The sequence below is a fragment of the Fusarium graminearum genome, chromosome 3, assembly GCF_000240135.3.
Source record: "Fusarium graminearum PH-1 chromosome 3, whole genome shotgun sequence".
NCBI classification, from domain to species: domain Eukaryota; kingdom Fungi; phylum Ascomycota; class Sordariomycetes; order Hypocreales; family Nectriaceae; genus Fusarium; species Fusarium graminearum.
Genome location: NC_026476.1, coordinates 5,129,173 through 5,152,682, shown reverse-complemented (window position 1 = coordinate 5,152,682; position 23,510 = coordinate 5,129,173). Strand labels below are relative to the sequence as shown.

The following is a 23,510-nucleotide window of genomic DNA, read 5'->3' as shown; positions in this document are numbered from 1 at the left end:
GGTCAAGGCTTGCTCAGCGTTATCTCCTCATACTGTTAAGGTGATCTCGGTGGTGTTGCCAGCAACATCTTTGGTTTCATCAAGAAGGCTGCCAACGGCGACGAGGCTCGTGAGCGTACCATGAGGACAAAGACCTCTCCTGCTGATGTTGTTATGTGGTCCGGCAGTAAAGACGACCAGACTTCGTGGGTGCCCCTTCTTCCTCAATATTACCCTTCCTACCAGATAATACCGGCTTGATTCTCCTGTCTTTTTGGTTTTGCATTTTGTTATGGGAACTGGTTTCTCAATTGAGCATGTTAGCTTGGCGCAAGGCGTTTTGGCTTGAAAATTTGATGTATCTAACTTGAATTATTATTCTTTCGAGCCTGCTCCAGATGCCAGATACAGTCTCCTAATGAGACTGTATTTGCGCATCTGGGGCCACGAGCTGCGTTGGGTCGATGGAGATTTTGCTGTTTATTGACATTATCAAAGCACGCCCGGAACAAATCGCTAACATGATTCATAGTGCCGATGCTACTATTGCCTCCCAGGCTACTGGCGCCATGTCTTGGGCCTTTGTCACTGCGCTCAAGAAGAGCCCCCAGCAAAGCTACGTCCAGCTGTTGAACAGCATTCGCGACGAGCTCGCAACGCGTTACAGCCAGAAGCCCCAGCTGTCATGTAGTCATCCTCTTGGTAAGTCTCACCGCTTCGAAGCCCTGCAGTCCAGCTATTGACCAAGTATTAGACACAAACCTTTTGTTCGTCATGTAAATGCATATGCTTCATCCTTGAAATTTGCATGTGCCGAATCTACATAAAAGTCAACCAAGCCTGTATCAAAGAGTAGGAAACAATGGGATAACTGGGTTGGCTGGGGCGAGCGTTGTTTCACGATAATGAGCGGACCACACATAGTATGACTGGATGTTACCATGATGGGAGGTTGTTTGCAAGGTTCGGGTGTTTGGTTAGTCATGCATGTCTTTAAGGGCGGCCTCAAAGTACTCAAACGTCTTTCTTTTTACTTCTCATGTAGCGTTGGAGGAGAACATTTGAAGTTCAAATCAAAATGCTCATAATTCAATGCTTATAATGACCGTCATCTGCGTCATGCTAATGGGATGTGTGCTAATTTACCACCTGTTTCCCTCCTATTCATATTCCCCAACTCCAAAGAAACACCGCCCTATGTGAAAATGTGATCCAGGTATCGATAACAACCGCGTTGATAACCAAATTGATAAGTGGTAACAGGCCAGCCAGACAGTTTCTACAGACGCTCTCATGCAAATGCTTTGTTCATTCTTCCAACTTTCACGAATATCCAGACTCCGTACAAGCAGTCAAATCCCCTTAGGCTTCAGCCTTGACTACCTTGAGTTGTCTCGACCGCTTCACCTTGCGCTGTTCTTCAGTTGCGCTCACGATCTTGCGACGCACAACCTCTTGTTGAGCCCAGTTGTTAGCCGACAAGCGAACACGAGCAATGAAGCGCGCCATGACGAGGAACGTCTTGAGCGTAGGCTTCGTGGCGGATGAGTTGCTGGCTGTTGCGTGACTTGGCAGGGCGAGGGCCTTCTTGTTGCCAAGGAGGTTTGTGCGAATATCCTCGAGCTCTCGGATTTGAGCCTTGTTGCTATGAGATTGTTAGTATGTGACTCTAATAAAAAGAACGCGGGAATAGGGACGTACCATGCATTGGCGACGTCGAGCTGCAGTTGGAGGAACTTCTTTGCATATGCGGCATCGGCCCTTAGGGAGGCTTCGCGCTTGAATCGAGCCTGCATCCACTCCATCTGCATCAACATGCCTCGTAACTCCTTCTTGTGACGCTCGTCGGCGCTCTCAGCCGCGCGAATGACAGTTTCGAGAGCCTGATCGGCCCCCTCAATGGTTAGATCAAGAGCCTTGCGATCTACTGCGCTTCGTCGGTCTGAAGTTCCGGCTCTGGCGGCGACTGCTGCGGCCTTGACACGCTCAAGATCCTTTTGCAACTTCTCGGCGCTCATGCGGAACGCTGCCCGCTCATTGCGAGCTCGCTCGAGCTTACGTCGGAGAGAAGCTTCAGAGGCGGCAAGATTGTCGATCAGTTCTTGTTGCTGTAGAACATCATGTTCAAGGTTCTCCATCTCGGCCTGGTTTTTTCTTAGCTGCCGGTCATGCTTGCTAGTGCTGGGCTGCAACGTCGCCAAAGTATTACGTTCGCGTTCTGCCTTGTCAAGCTGGTGCTTCATTCGGCGAAGCGCGCGTTCGTGCTGGGCTGCTGTCTCCTCCGCCTGTTGTCTAGCTTCCTCAAGAACCTCTTCAAGTACTATCTTTTGATCCTCGAGGTCATCCAGCTGGCGTTGAAAGTCTTGAGACACTTGCATAGCCTTGCGCTCGGCTTCTCTGTTCTTGGATTTGAGATCGTGGATTGACTTTTGCGCTGCGGAAAGTTGGCTTCGGAGTTCAGTGACCTCAGTCTTGCGACCCGAATCAGTGGCGGAAGACTTCGGAGACGCAATCAGACGAGAAACTTCGGTCTCGTGCACTTGACGCTCAAGATCGGCAATCTGTCGCTTCAGACCTTTGACCACGTCACGGTTTGAAGTCTCTTTTTGAAGGAATTCTAGCTCCTTTTGACGAGCTGCAGAGAGATCCTTACGGATCAAAGATAGCTCGCTGTTGCCTTCGAAGTTGTTTGGCAGTTGGCGGGTATTGTTGAGCTGAGCCTCGTAATCCTCGACACGACGCTCAAGCTCACGAATGGTGCGACGAGCGGCAGCGAGATCATGATTGTCTGTCGACGATGATGTTCGTAGTTTGGTCTGTAATTGAAGAATTTCCTGACCTAGACGCTCCTCCTCCTCAGCGGCCTTCTCGATCTCGTCCTCGAGATTCTTCTCAATCACATCTCGCTGCTCAATCAGAGCCTTGTTCTCATCCTTTAGGCGGCGCACTTCATTGTCAAGTTTGAGCTTGGCCGTACGGAGGTCGAGTCTTTCCTGATCAACACGAAGAGTCTCATTGTCATAGAGCTTTGTCCGGCGAATCTCGCCGTCAAGTTCGTCACGCTCTGCTTTGACTTCGGCCAGAGAAGTGCTCACAGAATGCAGCTCGGTGTTGATTTTGGCTACCTGGTCTTGGAGAGATTGTTTCTCCTTGGACACCTTGTCTAGTTGAGAGTTTGCATCTGAAAGCTGCCACTTCATTCGGGTCATGGACTCCGTAGACAGCTTGGCCTCCTGTTCTGAAGTAGAGATGGCGGCTTGAGCTGCCTCGGCTCGTTGTCGCCATGTCTTGAGTTCTTCCTTCAGGTCATCAAGCTCATGAGATGTCGCCCCATTGCCGCGTTGTCGTAATACTCGTAATTGCTCTTTGAGATCCTCGCATTCTCGCTTGGCAGCCTCGGCCTCATAACGTCCAGCGCTTTGCTCATCATCGAGGGTTGTTTGCAGAACGTCTACTTCATCTTCTAGGGCAGCGACCTTTCGGGTTTGGGCCTGGTGGTCAATCTGTGTTTGTCGTAACTCGTCGCGAACTGCAGAAAGTTCATTGCGCAAATTGGTAAGGAGTGTCTGACGGGTCTCTAGCGCGTCTTGAAGATCCTCGATTTGCCGGGTGAGAAGACCTTCCTCGCTCCTGTGCCGCTCAATCTCGCTCTGAATGGCTATTTGCAGCTTCGATTCCGTGTCAGAGATATTTCCTTCCACCTCTTTGAGGCGATCGATGGTTCTTTGCAGACCCGCTGCTTTCTCCTCGGCGCGTTTGCGTTCTGACTCAAGATTTTGCTTGTCTGTTTCCCATTTTTCACTGTCATTATCATAAAGGTTGTCCTTCTCTCGAATTTCAGCCTGGAGATCTGAGATTTCGTCATTCAGGCGATCCATCTCGGCTTTGTACTGGCCACGGATGTCCTTCTCAATCCCAAGCGCATGTTCCCTTTCCTCTGCAAGGCCTTCCTCAAGTTCTTGGCATTCTCCCTCTAACTTCTCGATTTCGCTCTGCAGGGATTTGGATTCGGATAGTAGGCTATCATGTCGGGATTGAAGTATGTTCTTCTCGTTGGTACGGTCGTTGAGGTCGGCTTCAAGCTCCTCGATTCTAGTTGACAAAGAATCCCGCTCGCGATCGAACCTCTCTTGACTCTTCCTGAGCTCTTTGACAGCGGATTGCAGAGAACTGTTTTCCTGGACCACTTTGTTGTGTTCCTTCTCCAAAGTCGCATACTCTTGGCCAGATTGATCGAGCTCCTCTTGCAAGCGCGCGACCTTCTCTTCGATTTGACGAGAGAGTCCCTTTGTGACAACAGACTTGTTGGCCATGTCATCCTGTAGTTCTTCAAGGTCATTCTCGGCTCGATCTTTTTCAGCCATAGCTTCCTCCATCTTGGATTTCGCATCTTCGACCTGTTCTTCAAGACGGCGGATACTGTGCTCGAGATCCTGGATTGTGTCCTTGGCATCGTCGAGCTCATCGTTGTGCTGAGCCTTCTCCTTCAGCGCCACCATCTTGCGCTGAGCATCCTTAGCCTTTTCTTCTGCTTCTGTAGCCTTGTCTTTCAGAGTCTCCATCTGATCCTTCAAATCCTCTAGTTCGTCTTGGCGTTCGGTGAGTTGTCGGTCTTTCTCCCGAATGTCTGCTTCGAGGTCTCCAATATCGTCTTGTAGTTTTTCGACCTGATCGTTGCTTCCTTTTTGTTGTTGTAATTGTCGCTGAAGATCTTCGATGTCCGCCTCGCGGTCCTCTAATAGGCGCTGCAGCTTGTCCATCTCGGCTTGATTACTCTGGTTGGCATACTTTCGTTTAGCCTTTTCCTGCACCTCGAGCATTTGCTGTCGATAGCTCTCTAGGTCCTTCTCAGCGGTTGTCAAGTGTTTCTTGTATTTGTGAAGCTCTCTTTGCATCGTGACTTTGTCGACTTTGAGTTCGGTATTCTCTTTCAAGGCAGCTTCGCTAAAGCCAGGCCCTGCTTTTCGGAGCGCTTCTTCAAGGAAATGAATCTTGAGCTTCAGTCCAAAGTTCTCCTTCTCAATTCTATCGATCACGTTTTCTTGTTCTCGCAGCGACAGCTGATTACCATCTTGTAGGGGTCCCTTATCGCCGCCTCTCCTCCGGGGAACCGTCAACGGGGTCGATGTGGCGCTACTTGTATCGACCTCAGGTATGGTGTTTTCCAGATAAGACTGGTTGCGCGATCCCATGTATATGGATGTGTCGCCACGAGGGACTGGTGTCAAGTCACCCTCATCGATCTTGTCCAGTGCAGGCGTATTTGGCACCGCCACGCCATTCTCTTTTCCGAAGCGTCGCACGCTATTTCTGGTCGCTGACTTGAGTAAGGGTGTGAATTCGGCACCTCCCACGCTGGGAGGAAGATTTCGTCGGTCGGCCAAGGGCCCTCTTTGGCGCGGGGTGCGAAGAGTAATGCCATTGGAGCGGCCATTGCGAAGTTGTTGTAGCAAGTTGCTGTCCTTTGGAGGTGATTGGAACGATGCTTCTTGTGTAATGTCGCCAAAATCGGGCTGTCCAAGGTAAGTTGCGTCGCCAACGTTTGTTCGCGGGGTGTCGAGCGCGCCGTTGCCAAAATCGGGCATGATGGCGGTATTGAAGGTTTAGATATGTCGTGGATATTAAACGCAATGCATGTTATGTGACAAAGAACAATAAAAAAAAAGAACTTTGACTGGGAACCCGTGAGCTCTTTTTGGATGTGAGCGCGAACGTAGGCGTGTTTGTTGTTAGTGATAAGTTGGGTATCGTTTGTGACAAAGAAAGCCCGTCGTGAAGTTACGTAGCGTTGAATGAATTGGAGCGAGCGCGCGCTATCTTACCGCTGTAAATTGGGCAAGGAAGACCCCATCCAGTCCTACCTGCCTAGCCCTCGCGCGTTTTTTGTTTACTTTAGTGCCGTTTTAGGCCTAGTATCAAAACAAATGTGAGCCAATTGCCGATGCCCTCAACTCATTAGAACTCTATACTGGTAGCCAATGATAATCTGTCGTCATCTCATGACTCCATAGCGCTCACTATCATCATAACCCCGCTAATTCTTTACTCTACTGTACCCCAGACCCAAAGGTCAGTGATGGATGATAACATCGCGCTGCAGCAAGAGGCAAAGAACCAAGGAATGACATATTTGAGGGTTGATCAGCAAAAGGACAGTTTAGGTTAAACCCGGAATTGGCGGCGAAAACCCGATCAGAAGGCTCCTCCAACATTACCTACTTACCTACCTAGTCTAATACCTGCGTGCCTGTGTGCAACAACATTGCAGCGCCTTCTTCTTATTCATCACCCAGCTAACAAAGACAATCTCCATTTCAACTTCATAAAATCACACCATAACACACCACACCACAATTCGCTTCTCTTAACCCCGGCAATCGATTAATCGCTTGCCCTGTCTTGTAGAGAGGCCCGCCATGTCCCTTTTACAGATACCAGACGAGATAATTCAACATTTGCTCTACTACATCCCTCCCGAAGATAACCTTTCCAGTTTTCAATTCCTCTCCCATCGCTTGAGGCACTTAGCCAATGAATCGCTGCTCTGGAGATACCACTGCCAAAGCAGCTTCACTTTCTGGAATCCAGAGCACAACTTTTACCGTCGTCTTAAAGGCAGAGCTTCCAGTACACCCTGGAAGAAAATCTTTCTCATACGGAAGTCGCGCAATGCACAGGTCGAACGTCTCTTGGTCGAGATCCTAGAGACCAAGGTTGGTCGCCTTAAGCGATTTGAAAAAGTTTGCAAATTCGGCTATGACGCCAAAGATTTTCTCCTGGAGCAGTGCAATGCCGATGAAACAGCTGAGGATGTTTTGGCCAGAAGGTGAGCAATTGCCACAAACTTACATAAATCTAATGCTCACAAGAAAAAACCCTTAGGTACTACAGTAATTCCCTGTTGGACAGTATCCACAGATCTCTCGCTATTGAACAGTGGTACAACATTCAACAGGCGAGCAGGGACACCAGCCGGCATCCAGCAAATCTCAGTCTCGAGCGAGCACTAGGTGCATTCGATTTGTTTGTCTTGCATGACCAGCCTGGGGATTTGGATGATGTAAGTGCTTCATACCCTTGTTCAGGGCACACCCCGGTTAACGATAGCATCAAGATTGGCCTTATTCTGGATAGGTTGGCTGCGGATTTCCGCGACACTCAGCCAAATATCGATGGCATGTCAACGCGGCAAAAGGCATTGGAGTTAAACCGCTGGCTTCGATGGAATAATCTCACAGGCTTACAGCATCCTGAGCGCAGTTACCGCAACCTGCGAAATTGTCTCATTGGTCAGGCACTTCGTCACGAAGACCACGACTCGATCCCTATCATTTCGAGTGCTATCTTCTGTTGTGTCGCAGAACGACTGGGTTTACAAGCACAATGCTGTGCTTTTCCCACTCACGTTCACGCCATGGTTTTTGCCGAGAACGGAAAGACTTTGGATAGTGTGCCTGTCACCGAGGATGATGCGCCTCTTGAAAGGATGTATCTGGATCCTTATGGTTCGAGTGAGGAGATACCTATGGCCGATCTACGATCTATGCTGGCTCATTTCGGCTGGCAGACAAGCACCGATAAGTTCCTGTCTCCCGTGAGTCCGGTTACAATTGCTATGCGGACAGCACGCAACATCAGAGCTACCGCTTCCAGGGTGATCGAAGCACGAGAGCAAGCGGATCCTGACCTCACACGATTGATCACCGGCAATGATTCATCCAACATAGACGCTGCTCTATATTCAGCGCTGTGGGCTTCGCTGCTTCTCACACCTGTCGACTCGTTCGAGTGGGACGAGGCCCTGGAACCGTTCCTAAACCGTTTCGCCAAGAGCTGGCACGTAGATGCGTGGCTGGTTGAGAAGTACATCTTCCCCTTGTACGATCGATTTGGTCCCCTTCGTGAGAGAATCATGAGGAACAATCCCCGTCGATGGGACGACCCTCGGGAGGTGATAAACCTTGTGGACGAGTTTGATGAAGTCCCACCCCCAGTTTTTCGTAGGAACAGTGTGCGGACGCAGCATGTGCTCTACAAGATTGGGCAGGTCTTTAAACACCGACGATACGGCTGGATCGGTGCTGTTAATGGTTGGACCGATCAGGGTACGCGGCGTTTACCCATGCCACATACTGTGGCCATTGACGAGACGCTGGACGATAACAGCGATACAGAACTGCCCAACCGGCTACGCCCACGTAACAAGACATTCTACACGTGTTTGTAAGTTGTTTTGTGGTCCTCGATTAATGTTCGAAAAACTGATTGGGAGTTACAGACGCACAACAGGACCCGAACGACACGTTGTCGCTGAAGACAATATCGTATTGATTGAGGATCCGAGCGAAATTCCGGATTCATTGTTCCGCCAAGCTGGGAAGTTCTTCAAGCGATTTGATGCTGAGACGTGCACATTCGTGTCCAACGTTACGGAACAATACCCCGACAACTAGAAGGGTTCATCTCTGCGCCTCTAGCAGCTTTCGCTGGCTGTTTCATTGGTATTTAAATGTAAGCCAGGTGTTTGGGTGGTCATCAGTCTTCGTGCTTGGCGCTTTGTAGTTTGGTTTTTGGTGGCCATGGTTCACGGGGGGACTGTATGCAGTGGGACTGAGTGCAATATGCTACTACAGAATCTACTTTAATTGCTCCAAAGTTTTTAATCTTCCAAACAATGATCTGTACTCTACTCTATGTTCGTCGCAACATCGACTCGTCTTCGAAATGTATTAGGTTGTTTTGATAACTTCTTCCAAAACCCCCTTTTGAGCAAGTTTCGTCATCCACTTGTGTAGTGCAGGTCCGTAGTCTTTCTTACGCCCCTTGACTCGTTGCTCATCGTCCGATATGGCCGTCATCTCGGCGTGAAACTCGCCCATGGCTGCCTTGAGGTCTATGATAAGTTCTTGGTATAGCTCATAAGCAGTCTGAGTATCGAAGCCAGGGCGCTTGAGCTTATATTGTATGGCGTAGGGGATTTGTGCATTGGTAATGTCTGATTTGGTAATGTTGAATTCGGATAGCTGAGACTCATCGTCAACGTCGAGAGGAAGTTTCTCGCCACGGATAAGCATTTCAAACTCGGGGAGGTTGGTGTTGGTGCATACGAATTGCAGAGATGCTGCGGCGCGGGCAATGGTTCGGGAGTATGCTGCTAGGGGGCTTTGGCAGAGTGCTAGAAGGTTGAACGAAAGCTGGCTTTCTTCATACTGTAGCATTCGGGCCTCAATTTGAGGCGCTGCGACTGATGTCCATTTGGATGAACTAGGCACTGGGTCTAGGTGAAATGATTAGCTAAGGACGGAGAAAGAGGCTACATTTCCAGATGCAGTGTGCTTACCCAGCCTGTAAGGCTTATACTGAAGCCCATCCAACTCCCACACATAGCCTCCTGCAGGCACATAGGCGATAAAATGAAAGCCATAGTCAGAGTCTGTTTTCTTCTTCCGCGGAGGTGCTCTTTTGCCTCCTTTCGGTGCTGAACGTCTCTTGTTTGCACTGGACTTCGCCTCAGATGATTCATTTTCAAGAAATAGGTCAGCGTTCAGATGATCCATTCGACGCGTGAAAGAATTGTGTATGGTGCGGATGAATCTATTCTTGCTGATTTGGTGCCCACGTAGGGCAGTGCTGAGGTTCTTTGTCGACTCTTTGAACGCTTGTAGTTTGTCACCAAGCTCGATCCCTTCAGCATTCATGACAATATTGAGCATAGCAACAGTAGCGCATGCATTGTTCGTAGTCTGCATGAAATCAGCATGTTTGGGCATGCCGAGTTGGGATAGCATACCTGGTTTGCAAACCACACATCGCTTGCATCTTGTTCTTCATTCGTTTCCTCCATTCCAGGAAGATACTGGAAGAGGAAGATCAAGCCGTATACTGGCTGCCTAAAAAGACGTGAGCATGTGCCATGACACAAAGTTACTTGTGGCAGTCTTACGGAAGGTGTGAAAGAGAGTCTTGGTCAATGGTGAATATTTCCTGCGCCTTCACATTCTGAACACCAAGGTCTCGAAGTATGATGGTGAAGAAAGCTGGTTCTGACTCAAGCTCTATCCAACCTTCCCACTCCTCGATATCCTCTTGAGATAGCGGGGCCAGAGCCTCATTCAGGAGTTCGTCTGAGTTGATACGCTGATTTACCTCATTCGCTGGCTCACAGGCCTTGCGCTTGGGGTTTCGTCTCGGCTCGCTCATAGCGACTATGGCCTTGATTTGCTGAGGAGGTTTAGAAGCTAGACGATTCGAACGACGCAGCGAAGGCGCGATGGGCGTATTCTCATCAGTCTGGATGCCGCCGTCAGCTTGTGTCCCGTGCTCCATAGTATGTGAGACTAGTATTCAAGATACAGAGTAGGGCAGGTGAAGATAAAGATTATGGGGTGAAGTAAGCCAGTCACTGGAACAAAGAAGACGTTTTGGGGGGCAGAACAAGGTGAACAGATTAAATGATTCTCTTGCGCACGGCAGTATAAAAATGGCAACATTTGTCATTTCTGCTGATCCGAGCCTGATTGCTGATATTGGTGGCCAAGGCAAACAGCTGCCCGAAAGGTGGCAGATGAGGAGGTAGCAGGCGAGGAAGCTCGAGTTGAACCACTCACTTTGTGTCACAGGTCGTGCCACTCTCAAAGTATTAGGTAGGAAGGAAGGTAGGTAGGCAATGCACTTAAATGAAGAATGAAGGGACTTGAGATGATCTTACCCTGACCTTTAGGGAACAAATAGCTCAAGGTATCATGATGGCTACCTAGTAGGTATCTGTATGCTATTTTCTTTGTATATAGCTTGCTTTAACAGTAGCGATGCCTGCGCGTGCGATAATAGATAGCGCATTAGTTTATGGGTCTTTAGATCGAGTACAGGGGAGCATGGGCACGAACTCAGTACCTGTCAATTATCAAAATATAGAGTATATGGTTGATGAAGATTCTTTAACAAGGGGCATGTAGAAAGTGAAGGTAGGTATTGATTGCATGCAGGAATATAAATGAATGGGTATGAGATCAATGGAATTGAAGCTCGTGCCTTAGGTAACCAGATAACATGCGGTTTATAGGATTATTAGCGCGAAATTGCAGCTATCAGCCAATGAGCAATCTTTCCATAGGAGCAGAGCTTGTGACATTTCTTTGTTAAATCTTCCTTATTATTAAAATAATTATCCAAGTCTTTCAAGTTGAGGGTTAGTATGCTTAATACTTCCATCGATATCCCGTCATCTAGTATCTATGTTAGTAGCTGTCGTTGCAAGCCACTGAAGCTTAGGCTGCAACGTCTCTGTATCCACTGTAGCTCCAGCTCCAACCCACAGGGGCCAAGCGCGTCCAACTGGACCCAGACGTGACGCAGTTTCCTCAAGGAATTTCCATCCTCCGTGAAAAAGTACTAACTAACAGGTAACAATTTACTTTGGCATCAAAACATAACACACTTCAACCCTTCAACCTCTCCCAACGCGCAACAACCTGTCGCTCGACCATTCATCGGCTGCGACTTGGTTTGCTTATCTATGATTTCTTTTTAAGCGCGTCTATATCCTCGTAATGCGAATGCCATGAGCACATCGACTCCCCGCCTACGGTCTGGGTTCCCAGCTACCCCAGCTGCCAATCGACGACATAACAATCAACAAACTCCCAGCTCAGCTGGCTCGCCATCATACGGAAAGGGCTCAACAACGAGATCTCCCTCTTTGCCTCTTGCGCCCGAGAGTACTCGACCTCAAACTACTGTTAGCCAGCCCGTTATTCCTTTGACCGTTCTCGACGCTCCTCAACAACGTCTCTACACCTTCGGTTTCTACGTCTTGTTGTGGGCATGGAAGCTTTACGACTGGCTTCAGGTGGTTGAGGATGGCGATTCGTCTTGGTTCCTATTTCTTAAATGGATCTTCATCGATTTCGCATTCCTTTTTGGCGTGCCGGAATTGAGGATACCTTGGCTCGAGCTCTCCCAACCTGTTGTGACCACTATATTCTCCTTGCATCTGGTTCTCAACTACATGCTCATGTTCAACATTCCTGTAAGTTTACCAAATATTCTCAACAGTTACCAACAGGTGCTAATTGATATCAAGATCCCATGGCAATCATGGATTCTCGGCTTCGCCAAAGTTCTCTACGACCGCGAAATATCAATCTCCGAGCATAATGTCAAGGTATCGACTATTCTCAACAATCATTCCCTCATCATGGGAAAGCAGATCATCAATATCTTGCCTGAAGGCTCGGCAATTCTCAACCCAAAGGGGACCCCGTTCTGTTTGACCGCAAAGCCAAAGCATGCCATAGATCTTCCCATCTATTTCAATGCCACGATTCCTGCCGAAATTGAATTGATCCGGCTCGACTTCGAGACAAACAAGGAGGAAACGATAAAGATCTCGAACCGAGAGGTCAACAGGGTCGCCAAGCAAATCCGAGAGCACAACACTGATCAAACTACGTTCGGCTTTCAGTGGGACTATCCAGTTAAGAAGCCTGGTGTCTACCGCCTTGGAAAGGTTTTAGACGAGTACAAACTTGAAGTTCAGCGCGCTACCACAGACACATATGTCGTTCCTTGTCCTCAAGCAAGAATCCGAGCATCATCAGACTCTCAGCGATGTATTCAGGAACTCTCTAATCTTTCATTGGATGTATATGGTACACCGCCCCTCAAAATTCAGTACAGTCGCACGATCAACGGCAAGGACCACAGTTTCCATTTCCAGAGTCTTCAACCTGATGGATTTTCCTCGCCTCTCCTCGGTGCTTCCTCCAGTCTCGTTTCGGATGACCAGGACGATATTTCGTGGGCGCGAGCTCGAAAGGTCACAGTTGGCCTTAACGAGTCCATGACCTCTGCCGGCGAATGGGAGTACTCGATCGACGAAGTTTATGATGCCTTTGGCAACGTCGTCAAATATGCTGAATTGGAAGAGGATCCCAGCCAAGCTCGAGTTAAAGGCTTGAAATACGGCTTCAAGGTCAAGGAGCGCCCCAAGGCGAGCATGAATGGTTGTGACATGCGCAACCCTTTCAAGGTTGCCAAGGGCCGATCTGTCCGACTTCCTGTTGACTTCTCCCTGATAGGTTCCAAAGACGACACTTCCCATGAGGTCACCTGGGAATTCTCTCCTATCAACTCCCTTACTAACAGCGGAGAGCATGGAGATGAGGTATCGATTGGCGGCTATAACGCCAAGAATGCGATGGACAAGCCGTTTGTCTCAGAACCCGGCCTGTACACCCTCAAAACCATCTCCAGCGGGTCTTGCAAGGGTGAAGTCAAGGAGCCGTCATCATGTCTTCTTTTGAACCCATTAGAGCCCTCTCTTTCCGTTCGCTCAGAGGAGATCCCCGATAAATGCGCAGGCAACTCTATCGGCTTGAGAGTGGATTTGGACCTCGTTGGAACACCTCCCTTCGTAGTTCGATACGACATCGTCACTAGTGATGGGCATGTTGAGAAACAATCCCACCGTGTTCCTGGTCTGCGATCTCAGTTGGAGCTGGTACCGAAAATGGCAGGTCGTCACAAGTACATCTTTAAGTCCGTCGACGACGCTGTGTATGAGAACCAGCCTCTCACTGGCGACGACAAAGTTCTGGAGCAGGTTGTCAAACCTGCTGCCTCGGCCAAGATTTCAAGCAGCAGCGGAGTTGTCAATGCTTGTCTCGACTCAGAAGTCGAACTTGATGTTATTCTCTACGGAGAGGCTCCCTTCAATCTGGAATGGGAGATTGTTCATGACGGCAAGCGCAAGTCGGAGCGAGTCACTGGTGTTCAAGAGAGCAGTTTCAGGATCAAGACCAACACACTCCGCAAAGGAGGAGAATACATCCTTGCCCTGAGCAGCGTTCAGGACAAGCGAGGATGCAAGACTTTCCTTCAGGATCAAGTCAAGATTGCTGTGCGACGTCAGCAGCCACGGGCCGCTTTTGGCTTCGTTGAACACAAGCAAAAGATCATGGCCGTTGAGGACACACACTTGCGCTTGCCTCTGCGCCTGGAAGGAGAGCCTCCATTTGAGATCACCTACAGAAATCTTGCTGGTAATGGCGAAGTGTTGACCAAGCGTGCAAATAACGCAAATGATAACCTCCTGGTCAAGAGCCAAGGCACCTATGAACTGGTTGAAGTACGTGACGTCCAGTGCCCTGGATCCGTTGTTCCTGCAGCAGCCCGGTTTGAAGTTGGCTGGTTCCCTAGGCCCGAGATCTCGGTTGTTGAATCCCCGAGTATTAAATCTGATGGCAACACATTCGTCAAGCAAGATATTTGCGAAGGAGACATCGATGGATTTGAAGTCAACCTCAAGGGTAAGTGTCTTAAACCCAAAGATCATTCTATGTTCACTGCTAACTCTTCACAGGATCGCCTCCTTACCACGTGCAATACGATGTTACGCACAAGCCTGTAAAGGGCTCCAAGGCTTTTACTCGCAAAGACTTCGATGCGCCTCTTGCAAAGGCAGCCATTTCCATGGATACCACCAAGGCCGGCGATTATACCTACAAGTTCTCTGCTCTTGCCGATAATCTATACAACAGCGACAAGAACTTCCACCCTCTCACTCTCACGCAGCGCGTGAACGCTAAGCCTTCGGCTGGGTTTACGAAACCCGGGCAGTCGTTGAAGTACTGCATGGAGGAGCAGGAGCATGAAGACAGAATCCCAATTAAGCTCACTGGAGAAGCTCCTTTCTACGTCGAAGTCGAGATCAAGCATCAAGCTGGGTCCCCTGCTGAGACTTACAGAATTCCCTCCATCGACTCCAACTCGTACGGCATCCGAATTCCTCGTCAGCACCTCCGACTCGGCGCACAGCAGGTTCGTATTCGTACCGTCAGAGACGCCAGAGGCTGCCAGCGCAAGTATGAGCATGGGGGGCCGTCAGTACAAATCCACTTGTACGAGGCGCCGTCTATCTACCCTCTCGAGTCTCGACGCGACTACTGTGTCGGTGAGCGTATTGCATACACTTTATCTGGCACACCTCCATTTGACATTTCCTATGACTTTAACGGTCGGTGGAATGCCAAGTCACAAACAACCAGCTTCCGCCGTATTGCAGAGAAGCCTGGCGATTTTACTATCACTAGTATCTCGGACAAGGCCAGCGAATGTCGCGCCGCTGTCAACATCCCCAAGACAATCCACCCGTTGCCGAGTGTCCAAATCAGTCGCGGTAAGCAGTCCCGAGTCGACATTCACGAGGGTAATGAAGTAGATATCTTCTTCGAGTTCTGGGGCACACCACCTTTCGAGTTTACCTACACACGCAGCTCCAACGCCAAGAAGGGGCAGCGCAGTGTCGTTCTTGAGACAAGACATGATGTCTCTTACGAGCACAGCAAGGTGGTCAAGGCAAGCCAGGAGGGTACATATGAGGTTGTTGCGATCAAGGATAAGTTCTGTTCATTCTCGACGCAGCAGGTTGAGAAGAAGCAAAGAAGATAGAGCAAGACAAAAAAGGGGGGGGAGGGATGATGAAATAAGGGATCGAGATAGTTTGAACATTTTACATGGTTTTGGTTGTTTGATAGGTAATGAATGGATGGATTGTACTACCACAGATGGGGCCGAATAACAAACAATGAGAAGGGACGCTGAGTTGTATATATGCATCTATACCATTGGCACGGCGTTTAGTAGGGTCAGTCAGACTAAGGTTGAATACTTATGTACCAAGTTTATTATGTCCAAGCGTTAAAGTGAGTTGACTCCAGTCGCGCCCTGAGGACAATCCATGAAAGCCTGCCTGTATGGATGGTAGAGAACAGCCGTATGTGGATAGCCGTGTAGCTCAGCAACATCTCCCTAATAGAGATAAAAGAGGCGAGCTCATTCTGAGTGAGGCTGCGTGAGGGCTTACATAGTAAACATTAATTTGATATGAACAAACAGGGAACAGGCTCACAACACTACCTCGTCGCCTCGCTTTCTTTCCAAATGCTCAATGAGTCACAACTATCGATGAGAGAAACACTATCTACAGCACGGTATTGCTATCACAGCACGCGCACAAGGTAAGTTTCATTAGCCGCCAGTTGTAATTTACCCAGAACTTTCATTTCAGAACAAGCCAATGGGTAATTGTTCTGGATTCTCCCTTACATGGCTCTCAATTCAAAATGCCGCCCCGAATCCTGACGACTGCTCATTTGGCTAAAGTGTCTGTTGAGCTATGCAAGGTAGGAAAGGCTTGGGCTATCATTAAAGCTCTCGAACGAGAATGACATTAACACCGACGTCATGCCTCATGCCATGAATGGAAGATACTGGCCCTTGATCCTGGATAGTGTCTTGTCTCGACCTTTTAGTTCTGCGGCAGCACAGTCGAGACTCTTCGAAATCGGTACTTTGTTCAGGTTTGAGAGGGTCTGAGAGACAGGGGATAGTGGCCGAGTGTTGTAGGACGGCTGCACTCTTCCGCTCTCTTATTAATCACCATGACGAGAGTAATTCTCTGTGTTTGTTGTCAATCAAAGTCTACGAGATAAAAGCTTGAAGTGATTGGCAACTATTCTACACTTTGATTGCCAGTTTCAAAACATCGATAATCATCAGATAGGAAATACATAATCGAGAAAAAAATAAAAAAAATACAAGCATCACATTAGGCGTTGTATAACGCAAACCACGGCTTCATACCGCGCAATGCCTCCACAAACAACGGTCCAGGCCAGGGCTACGACCAACAGCAGAGCGATATGACACCCTTTTCTGTAGTGTAACAGCGGACGGATACTACACTACGGGAGCTTCTGACAAAAAGACCCTTCTCGATGAAGCCTCTCGCCGAAATCTGTGTGTCCAAACCCCACCACTCGAAACGGTCCAGAACTCAATCGATCTGCACTTCCTTGTGCCACACCTGCACAACCTTGCAAACGTTATTGGGAATGAGCTGGGTATATATCTGCCTACCATCTCTCCCCTGCTTGACGTTATTCTGATCTCTTGTCCTGAAATTGCTGACTATTTGTCAGTAACCATCAGTTGAAAAGTCAAACCCACAACTTTATTGTAAACTATCCACCATCACTGCATGCGCCGGAATAACACAACCATATACGAGCGGACACATGGACAACAAGAATAACCGAGGCTCAGAATTATTCAAAAACGATGGGCTTAAACAGTTCAGTTCGACCGACTCTTCGACATGTATGGTAAAGTAGCAATCTGTCAACTGTTCAACCTCGATATAACCATTGGCAACAATGAAGCATATCAGCAACCGAGCAATTTGCAATCTTGCTCAAGGGATCTTTTGTGTCTCGCCAAAAAGAGAATAATATTATCGCAGGTATCAAATCTTGTTGTTCATCAGGCGCACCGTACACTCCGATTCAAAACCAGATGCGTGCCGTCTGTGTCCGCAACTAAGTAACAGCAACAGTCCTCACTGACCAGCTAGCCTTCTGTATCCTGCCAGATGCCTTTACTCGTTAAAGGGGTCCGATTCCAACGTCTCCCCAGTCATAAATGCGAAATACCCAACATGAAATCTCTCTCCCAGCCAATTATTCACCGAAGGCCACCAAGGCCACCAGTGTCAAAAAGCTCCCACGTTATTTCGCCCTAAACGCCGTACTCCTCACGATATAGCCGCGTGCATACACCAGACAAAATTCCAACGACGCGATCTTCCATTCAGAAACTTAGACATAGGTACGCTGTCGCTTTTCGGGAGGACTTTGGCCGTCCATACGTCCCTGGTTATTTTGTGAAATGTTGCCAGGGAAGCTGGCTCTGCTGGCACTCGTGGGTGTTAAGCCGTATTGGTTCGCGCCGTTAACCATGCCATACCCTTGGTCCATTCCTGTGGTGAGAGGGGACTGCTGTGGCATCTGTCCTGGGGACCAAGTCGCGCCAGTCGCTGGAGGTGTAGGTGTTGTCTCAAACTTGAACGCTGTTCCTCCTGGTGTGTTCAAGTTACTGGGAGGGTTCATGTAACCTGCGCCACCAACCACGTATCCCGAACCAGATTCTTGCTGGGTTGAAGGATCGTAGCCCTTAAGGAGGTAGCTCAAGTGATTCTCGACAATCTTCTGCATCCCGCTCTTGGTAAATGGCTTAGCCAAGACACCATTCATACCTGATTATGCACGATTAGTTCCCGTTCCTAATCGAATTGCTCATCGCGGTGCTTACCATGCTCAAAATAACAGTGGACCTCATCGGATCGGATATTCGACGTCATAGCGACAATAGGGATAGCAGGACAGTCCTGACGGATGTACATGGTGGTCGAGACACCATCTAGCTTAGGCATGATGATGTCCATAAAGATCATGTCGAAATGATCACGGGCCACGCCTGTGATGCGGCTGTATGCATCCGCTCCATTTTGCTATATCAAACGTCAGTCTGGTCCTCGAAATTCCGTTTCAAAAGATCCACATACAGCATGCTCGACTTCACATCCCATCGACTTGAGAAACTTAATACCGATCTTAGCGCAGGTTGGGTCGTCCTCAACAAGGAAGATTCTGGGTTTCCGGGATGCCCATGTGAGAGCCGAATTGGCCGACGAATTGGAGTTCCCGTGGGTCTGAATGTTGATGGGTTGAGGGGCAGCCACTTCCTGCATGGCGTTGGCGCTCGAATCGTTAGGCATCGCATAAGGAATCTTGTGGATGTGATCCGAGTGGAAAGGATCGATTCCGACAGTCTGACCCACCGGGTATACAGGATAACGGTTGATGTCGTTCATTGGATCATGCATCATGGGCATTGAGGCTTGCGGAATGACCACTGCAGAATCGGCCGGAGACCCGTACACACCTTGAAGACGTTCCAACTCCCGGTCGGCAATCTGATCAGGTGTCACACTGGACAGAAGCTCGCGAGCTCGTCTTAATTCAGGTGCCGAATCATCGCTGCCATCTAGAGGGGATGTACCGACGTTGAGATGCATCGTCTGTTGATGACGGTTGGTAGAGGGCGATAAGAAGTTGAGCATCTCGTGCTGGGATTGCTTCTGCGCATTCAGCATTTTTTGCAGTGTCAGAACCTCGTTAACAAGGAGACGGTTTGTCTGAGAGACCTCGGTAAACAATTCCTGGAGTTGTTGCACTTGCTGCTGCGTGGCGGTGAGCTGTTCAGTCATAACACTAATATGGTGACTGGTTGTGAAATCCTCCGTGGCCTGCGTTCTTCTAGGAGCAGGTGCTTTTCGACGAATGTTATCAAGATCATCCTTACTGCCGACTCTGAAGTTGGGATGCTTGAATTCGAGAGTCTGTGTTCATGTTTTAGCATGTGACTAACAGCGAAAGGTTACATGGAGCATACATTGGCGCCGTTGGCTGCAGAGCCACTGTCATTCGTTTGTCGCACTTTATGAAAATCATACTTGTTCAGTTGTCGGACAAAACTGGCCATGTTGCTATGCTTAAAGTGCTTAGGGAGGATGGAGCGCGTGAATTTTTCATTCTGTGCTTGTAAGCATTTGTTCGTCGCTGTGGTACCAGATCGATCCCTACCTCAACAACGACAAAGGTGTCGCCATCTTTGCCCCATCTAGCGACATCTTGGTGCGCGGGATCCTCGAGCATTCTTAGACTTTGTTAGCATTATTGCATATATAAAAATCGCTAAGAGTAACAAACCGGTAAAGTTTGCGAACCTATCAGAAGTGTTAGATGTGATGTAATAAACCGTTACTGACTGTAAACTTACAAATTCGCTGGCATTGCTGCCACCAACCCCAGGGGTCGATGTTCCATCTCCGGCAGACATTTCAAGAGTGTATTCGAGCTTTCAATGATTGTGCGTGGTTGTTTCGTGATGATGTTACTGTTGATGATGTGTTGGCAATGAAGCGTTCGGTCAGAAGTCGTTGCAGCGGATAACCGATAGAAGAGGCGTTTAACCGGGCCGAGTCGCCGTTAATCGCTGTCGACTCTCAAGGTGAAAACAATCCAAGAGACCTCTAAAGGTATTGTTCTAATATGCTGAAGCCACCGAAGATCGAACTTGATGCGCCAAGGCCAAGTGGTAATGATATAAGGGTCAGGCCAGGAGCAGGACTGGAGACTCGAGGAGCGGACGCGTTGATGGTATAGAGTTGAAGCGCAAATAGGTCCAGGGGCTGCAAAGCTTTACAAGCCGCGGATACGGAGGTCGGATAGGAGGCCCGTCGCAAGGAGGCAGAGGACGGTAATGCGATGGATGAGGGCCGTCGCAATTGCAAGACCAAAAAGGGCGGGAAATGATGGGAATGGAGAACGGGAAACGGGGACCCGGCCTGAGTTGTATCTCAAGACAAAGTTGGGAGGCCGTGTGAGCGGGAGTGGGCACAAGCAGGCATGGAACGGAATAGTCTGAGCCTGCTTTTTGTTTCTGAACTGAACTGGGCGTGGCTTGGCTTTGGCGGGGGGGTAGTTGTGACTTGTCGAATTGCCCAGCAATGTGGATGTCAATCAGGTACTGAGTACCGCTAGCTCTTAACACGCTCTCTTCCGGGAGCAGATGGCACTTCCCACTTCGGCTGGGGGCAAGGGGCCTGTGCTGATGCTGTTGCTGGCGCTGGCTTACTGTTATGATACTTACGGATACTGTCGCTGCTGCCACGAACAAGGTGAAGGCGCATGCAGCAGCAAAGAAGAAGAAAAGCTTGAGAGCGCGGAGTGGGTATTTCCAGCCAAGGTTGGCTTAGCCTCAACCAAGATCGCGGTGGGAATGGAGCGCTATTGCGCGAACAAGTCTGGCGGCCGTCCTTGTGGGGTGTCCCCTTGTTACCACCATAGCTTTTTGGTCCTTCTTGCGCCGACCACGACCCTTGGTTGGCTGCCCGGTTGCACTGGAGATCGTCCCTACGTCGACTGTGTGGAGGTGATCATGGTGCACCGTGACCACAATGCGACCTAAGCTCTGCTTGGAAAATCTTAAGCTGGTGAAGAACGAGAACCATTCAGCTGTTGAGATATCTCCTCCGTTATTGTCCTCGCGTACCATATTGAGCATTCTATTCCTGTTTCTCGCGCCATGCATGGCATCTATCCGTGGTTCGTTTGCCACGGATAAAAACACCATGCATGACGAGCTCACCAGAAAAGAGTAGAACAGATAGCAAAGCCTGTCAGGGTCTTTCTACCCTAATCAGCTTCTGCTCTCTTACGGACGTTGTAATTTCAACGAGAAAATTGTTACATCCTTTCCGTGTCTTGCATCCATTTCTGAAGCCATACCATGTTGAACCATGCGCAGAGTAAGGAGAAAGCCAACGCAAGTTGAAGTGGAGTAGCAAACATGGTTCTCTGCTTCACATAGCAATCGCACTCTAGCCAGTTTCGTGTCTTGAGTGTCAGAACCTTTTTGTCAGTAAGCGTCAGCTTCTTATCTAGGTAGCCATAATAAGTCATCCAGCTCAGCAAACAGATAAAGAAGTCGTAGCTTGCTCTTTCTAAGCAATAGGTCTGAATGCCAAGTCACCATAGTTCCAGCATGTTGTGGAATGCTTGGGATTGCTATTCCTATCGATGAGGAATACATGTTGTAGTTCATGACTCGGACTGAAACCCCCGGCAAACTGGGACTTCAAACATCTCCCCGAATACAAGAATGCAGACTAGTTCTTGCATGCTCATATATCGATGCGAGGTGCTTTTATATTTCAGTTTCAACAGCTTGAACCAGGTGTCTGAGCTAGCAAATCCATTATCCTGCCAATGGCTGCAGGCGCTTCGGTTATTGTCGAACCAGAGTCGTCTCCATTCAAATCTCGCCAGGAATGGACAGCTATTCACGTGTGCCATAATGCGGATCTAGCCGCACAAGATCAGCGTGGCTGAGTTAAGAGAAAGCAATGTTGAGAACAGTATCCGTACATGGCAAGACTAGCCACATACGTTAGTTGGTAAGTCGCCAGATAGAATATAGGTATGCTCTGTAATAGTACTCTGTATCCGTACACTAGGTAGGATCAGAAGTGGGAGTGGAAGAATTTGGTCTAAAAGTAGGTAGTAACCCACAGAGAGGCCTGACAAGGGTGCGACTGCTCGTATTTTAGCCTGTTCGAAATTTCGCTTTTGGTGCCGTTGTTAGATGCTGAGTGCTGAGCTGTCCTAGGTATACAGTGCAGCTCAACAATGGTTGGCCTAGTGATGGCCGATCTGAGACTGTTGAAGTTGCACTGCGCCCGCGCGTTGAAAACCACGTTTTCAAAGGCTTCAGAAGACCCTCAACGATTTACGACGGTTGTGTTTGAGCAGAGGGTTCAAACGTGGAGAATGAAATAAAGACAAGCGAGAGAGGTCTTCACGGTCGAGACCGTGGCCGTTGTGAGGAACGAGGGCGAGAACGAAGCGGGTAACTACAGTGCAACTGCAGGAACGGATAAGAACACACTGTGCACGAGCCGCAGATGGAAACAGCAACCTGGGTGCTACCTAATACGGTAGTAGCCTAGGCAAATTAGGGTAGGCGAGTCCAGGACAACAGCCAGGGCCACCCACCTTGATTACCGACCAATTCTAATATCACACGGCTGAGAATTCCTTAAGAGTACAGGCAGTTCGTTGGAGGGCGTACTAGGCTACATGCTGTATTTCAAGCAAGTATTATCTAGGTAGGAGAATTCTCCCGTGAGATATGTGTAGAGGTAGGTATGTGCGTGCAGACCGCACATAGATTGCGGGGTTTACAGGGGGGAGGACCCTGAATTTCTTGAAGGTCAATGGCTGTTCGGGAAGATTACTCGAGCTTCCGTATGGAGCTCGGTATGCGGGTAAGCGTAGGCAGAGCATCGTGCCAACCATTCGGTGGGTATCTAATAGCAAAGCACTGATTGAACTCGGCTATTTGTTTCGTACCTACCTATTAGGTTTCTGTTGATGCTATCTAATAAATCCCTAGTGTGATTCGGTGACACTCACATCGATAGTCGCAATACTAGAGGCACTCTGACCAGGCAGGACAATAATAATTGCATGAGAGTCTGCACGCTTGACTGGGTCAACGCAAACAGCTCAAGAGACATCTGCACCATATTCCACGACCAAGATACAGACTTCCAAGACATTCCGAGACACCGCTATGCTTGTTGCAAGATGATTTATCCGCAACTATCACCGGCCGGCATTTCTGTCTCAGAGTGCTACCGGATTCCAAGTTTTGATATCATTTTGTCTCGGGCAATTCCATCAATCAACGTCGGGGACCCTGGGTCAACTGCCCAAACAAGGGCGGTTGACATATTCTGGTATCACTTAAAACAATTCCAGGTCTTCAGACAGGAATCATCTCTCATTATGTCTGAGAGACATAACAGAGCCAGAGAAGAAGCAAAAATATGATCCGAACTTCATCGGGCCCCTCAACAGTCCTAGATGATCACCTCTCGTTAGCCCCAATCGGGCTCTGCCGCTTCCCGGAACCCAAACAACAATGGGCTTTTTCTTCTTCTTTTTCGGAAAGTCTTGCTTGTCCCTGAACAAGTGCATGCTGTCTACTCTGTAATAGACATGCCATAAGGCTCATACAATGGAACTAAACTTTGACCGGCAACTGGCTTCGTTGAAGGACGCCAC

General features: G+C 48.9%; 8 protein-coding genes across 8 annotated transcripts; 5 read left to right on the top strand and 3 right to left on the bottom strand.

The window, feature by feature from the left end:
- Positions 1-397: 397 nt before the first annotated feature.
- On the top strand, positions 398-759 carry FGSG_12913 (uncharacterized protein; the record flags this gene model as incomplete). Its single annotated transcript, XM_011326725.1, has 3 exons — positions 398-405; positions 512-681; positions 734-759. 3 exons carry the CDS (start codon positions 398-400, stop codon positions 757-759), a joined length of 204 nt encoding a protein of 67 aa, XP_011325027.1.
- Positions 760-1,341: 582 nt separating this feature from the next.
- On the bottom strand, positions 1,342-5,564 carry FGSG_06364 (uncharacterized protein; the record flags this gene model as incomplete). The annotated part of the gene is made up of 2 exons (XM_011326724.1): positions 1,342-1,624; positions 1,681-5,564. 2 exons carry the CDS (start codon positions 5,562-5,564, stop codon positions 1,342-1,344), a joined length of 4,167 nt encoding a protein of 1,388 aa, XP_011325026.1.
- Positions 5,565-6,395: 831 nt separating this feature from the next.
- On the top strand, positions 6,396-8,432 carry FGSG_06363 (uncharacterized protein; the record flags this gene model as incomplete). Its single annotated transcript, XM_011326723.1, has 3 exons — positions 6,396-6,805; positions 6,862-8,202; positions 8,258-8,432. The coding sequence occupies 3 exons, from the start codon at positions 6,396-6,398 to the stop codon at positions 8,430-8,432; spliced, it is 1,926 nt and encodes a 641-aa protein (XP_011325025.1).
- A 276-nt stretch (positions 8,433-8,708) lies between these two features.
- Positions 8,709-10,305, bottom strand: FGSG_06362 (uncharacterized protein; the record flags this gene model as incomplete). Its single annotated transcript, XM_011326722.1, has 4 exons — positions 8,709-9,256; positions 9,320-9,488; positions 9,770-9,869; positions 9,923-10,305. The coding sequence occupies 4 exons, from the start codon at positions 10,303-10,305 to the stop codon at positions 8,709-8,711; spliced, it is 1,200 nt and encodes a 399-aa protein (XP_011325024.1).
- A 1,234-nt stretch (positions 10,306-11,539) lies between these two features.
- Positions 11,540-15,429, top strand: FGSG_06361 (uncharacterized protein; the record flags this gene model as incomplete). Its single annotated transcript, XM_011326721.1, has 3 exons — positions 11,540-12,007; positions 12,044-14,288; positions 14,342-15,429. 3 exons carry the CDS (start codon positions 11,540-11,542, stop codon positions 15,427-15,429), a joined length of 3,801 nt encoding a protein of 1,266 aa, XP_011325023.1.
- A 222-nt stretch (positions 15,430-15,651) lies between these two features.
- Positions 15,652-16,346, top strand: FGSG_06360 (uncharacterized protein; the record flags this gene model as incomplete). The annotated part of the gene is made up of 5 exons (XM_011326720.1): positions 15,652-15,683; positions 15,748-15,754; positions 15,877-15,998; positions 16,049-16,163; positions 16,293-16,346. 5 exons carry the CDS (start codon positions 15,652-15,654, stop codon positions 16,344-16,346), a joined length of 330 nt encoding a protein of 109 aa, XP_011325022.1.
- An 885-nt stretch (positions 16,347-17,231) lies between these two features.
- Positions 17,232-20,171, bottom strand: FGSG_06359 (uncharacterized protein). The gene is made up of 7 exons (XM_011326719.1): positions 19,660-20,171; positions 19,590-19,606; positions 19,464-19,536; positions 19,273-19,413; positions 18,383-19,219; positions 18,130-18,328; positions 17,232-18,073 (listed from the first exon to the last, which is right to left on the bottom strand). Exons 1-7 carry the CDS (start codon positions 19,717-19,719, stop codon positions 17,637-17,639), a joined length of 1,764 nt encoding a protein of 587 aa, XP_011325021.1. The 5' UTR covers positions 19,720-20,171; the 3' UTR covers positions 17,232-17,636.
- A 280-nt stretch (positions 20,172-20,451) lies between these two features.
- FGSG_12912 (uncharacterized protein) lies at positions 20,452-20,850 on the top strand (the record flags this gene model as incomplete). Its single annotated transcript, XM_011326718.1, has 1 exon — positions 20,452-20,850. The coding sequence occupies one exon, from the start codon at positions 20,452-20,454 to the stop codon at positions 20,848-20,850; it is 399 nt and encodes a 132-aa protein (XP_011325020.1).
- Between the last annotated feature and the right edge of the window lie 2,660 nt (positions 20,851-23,510).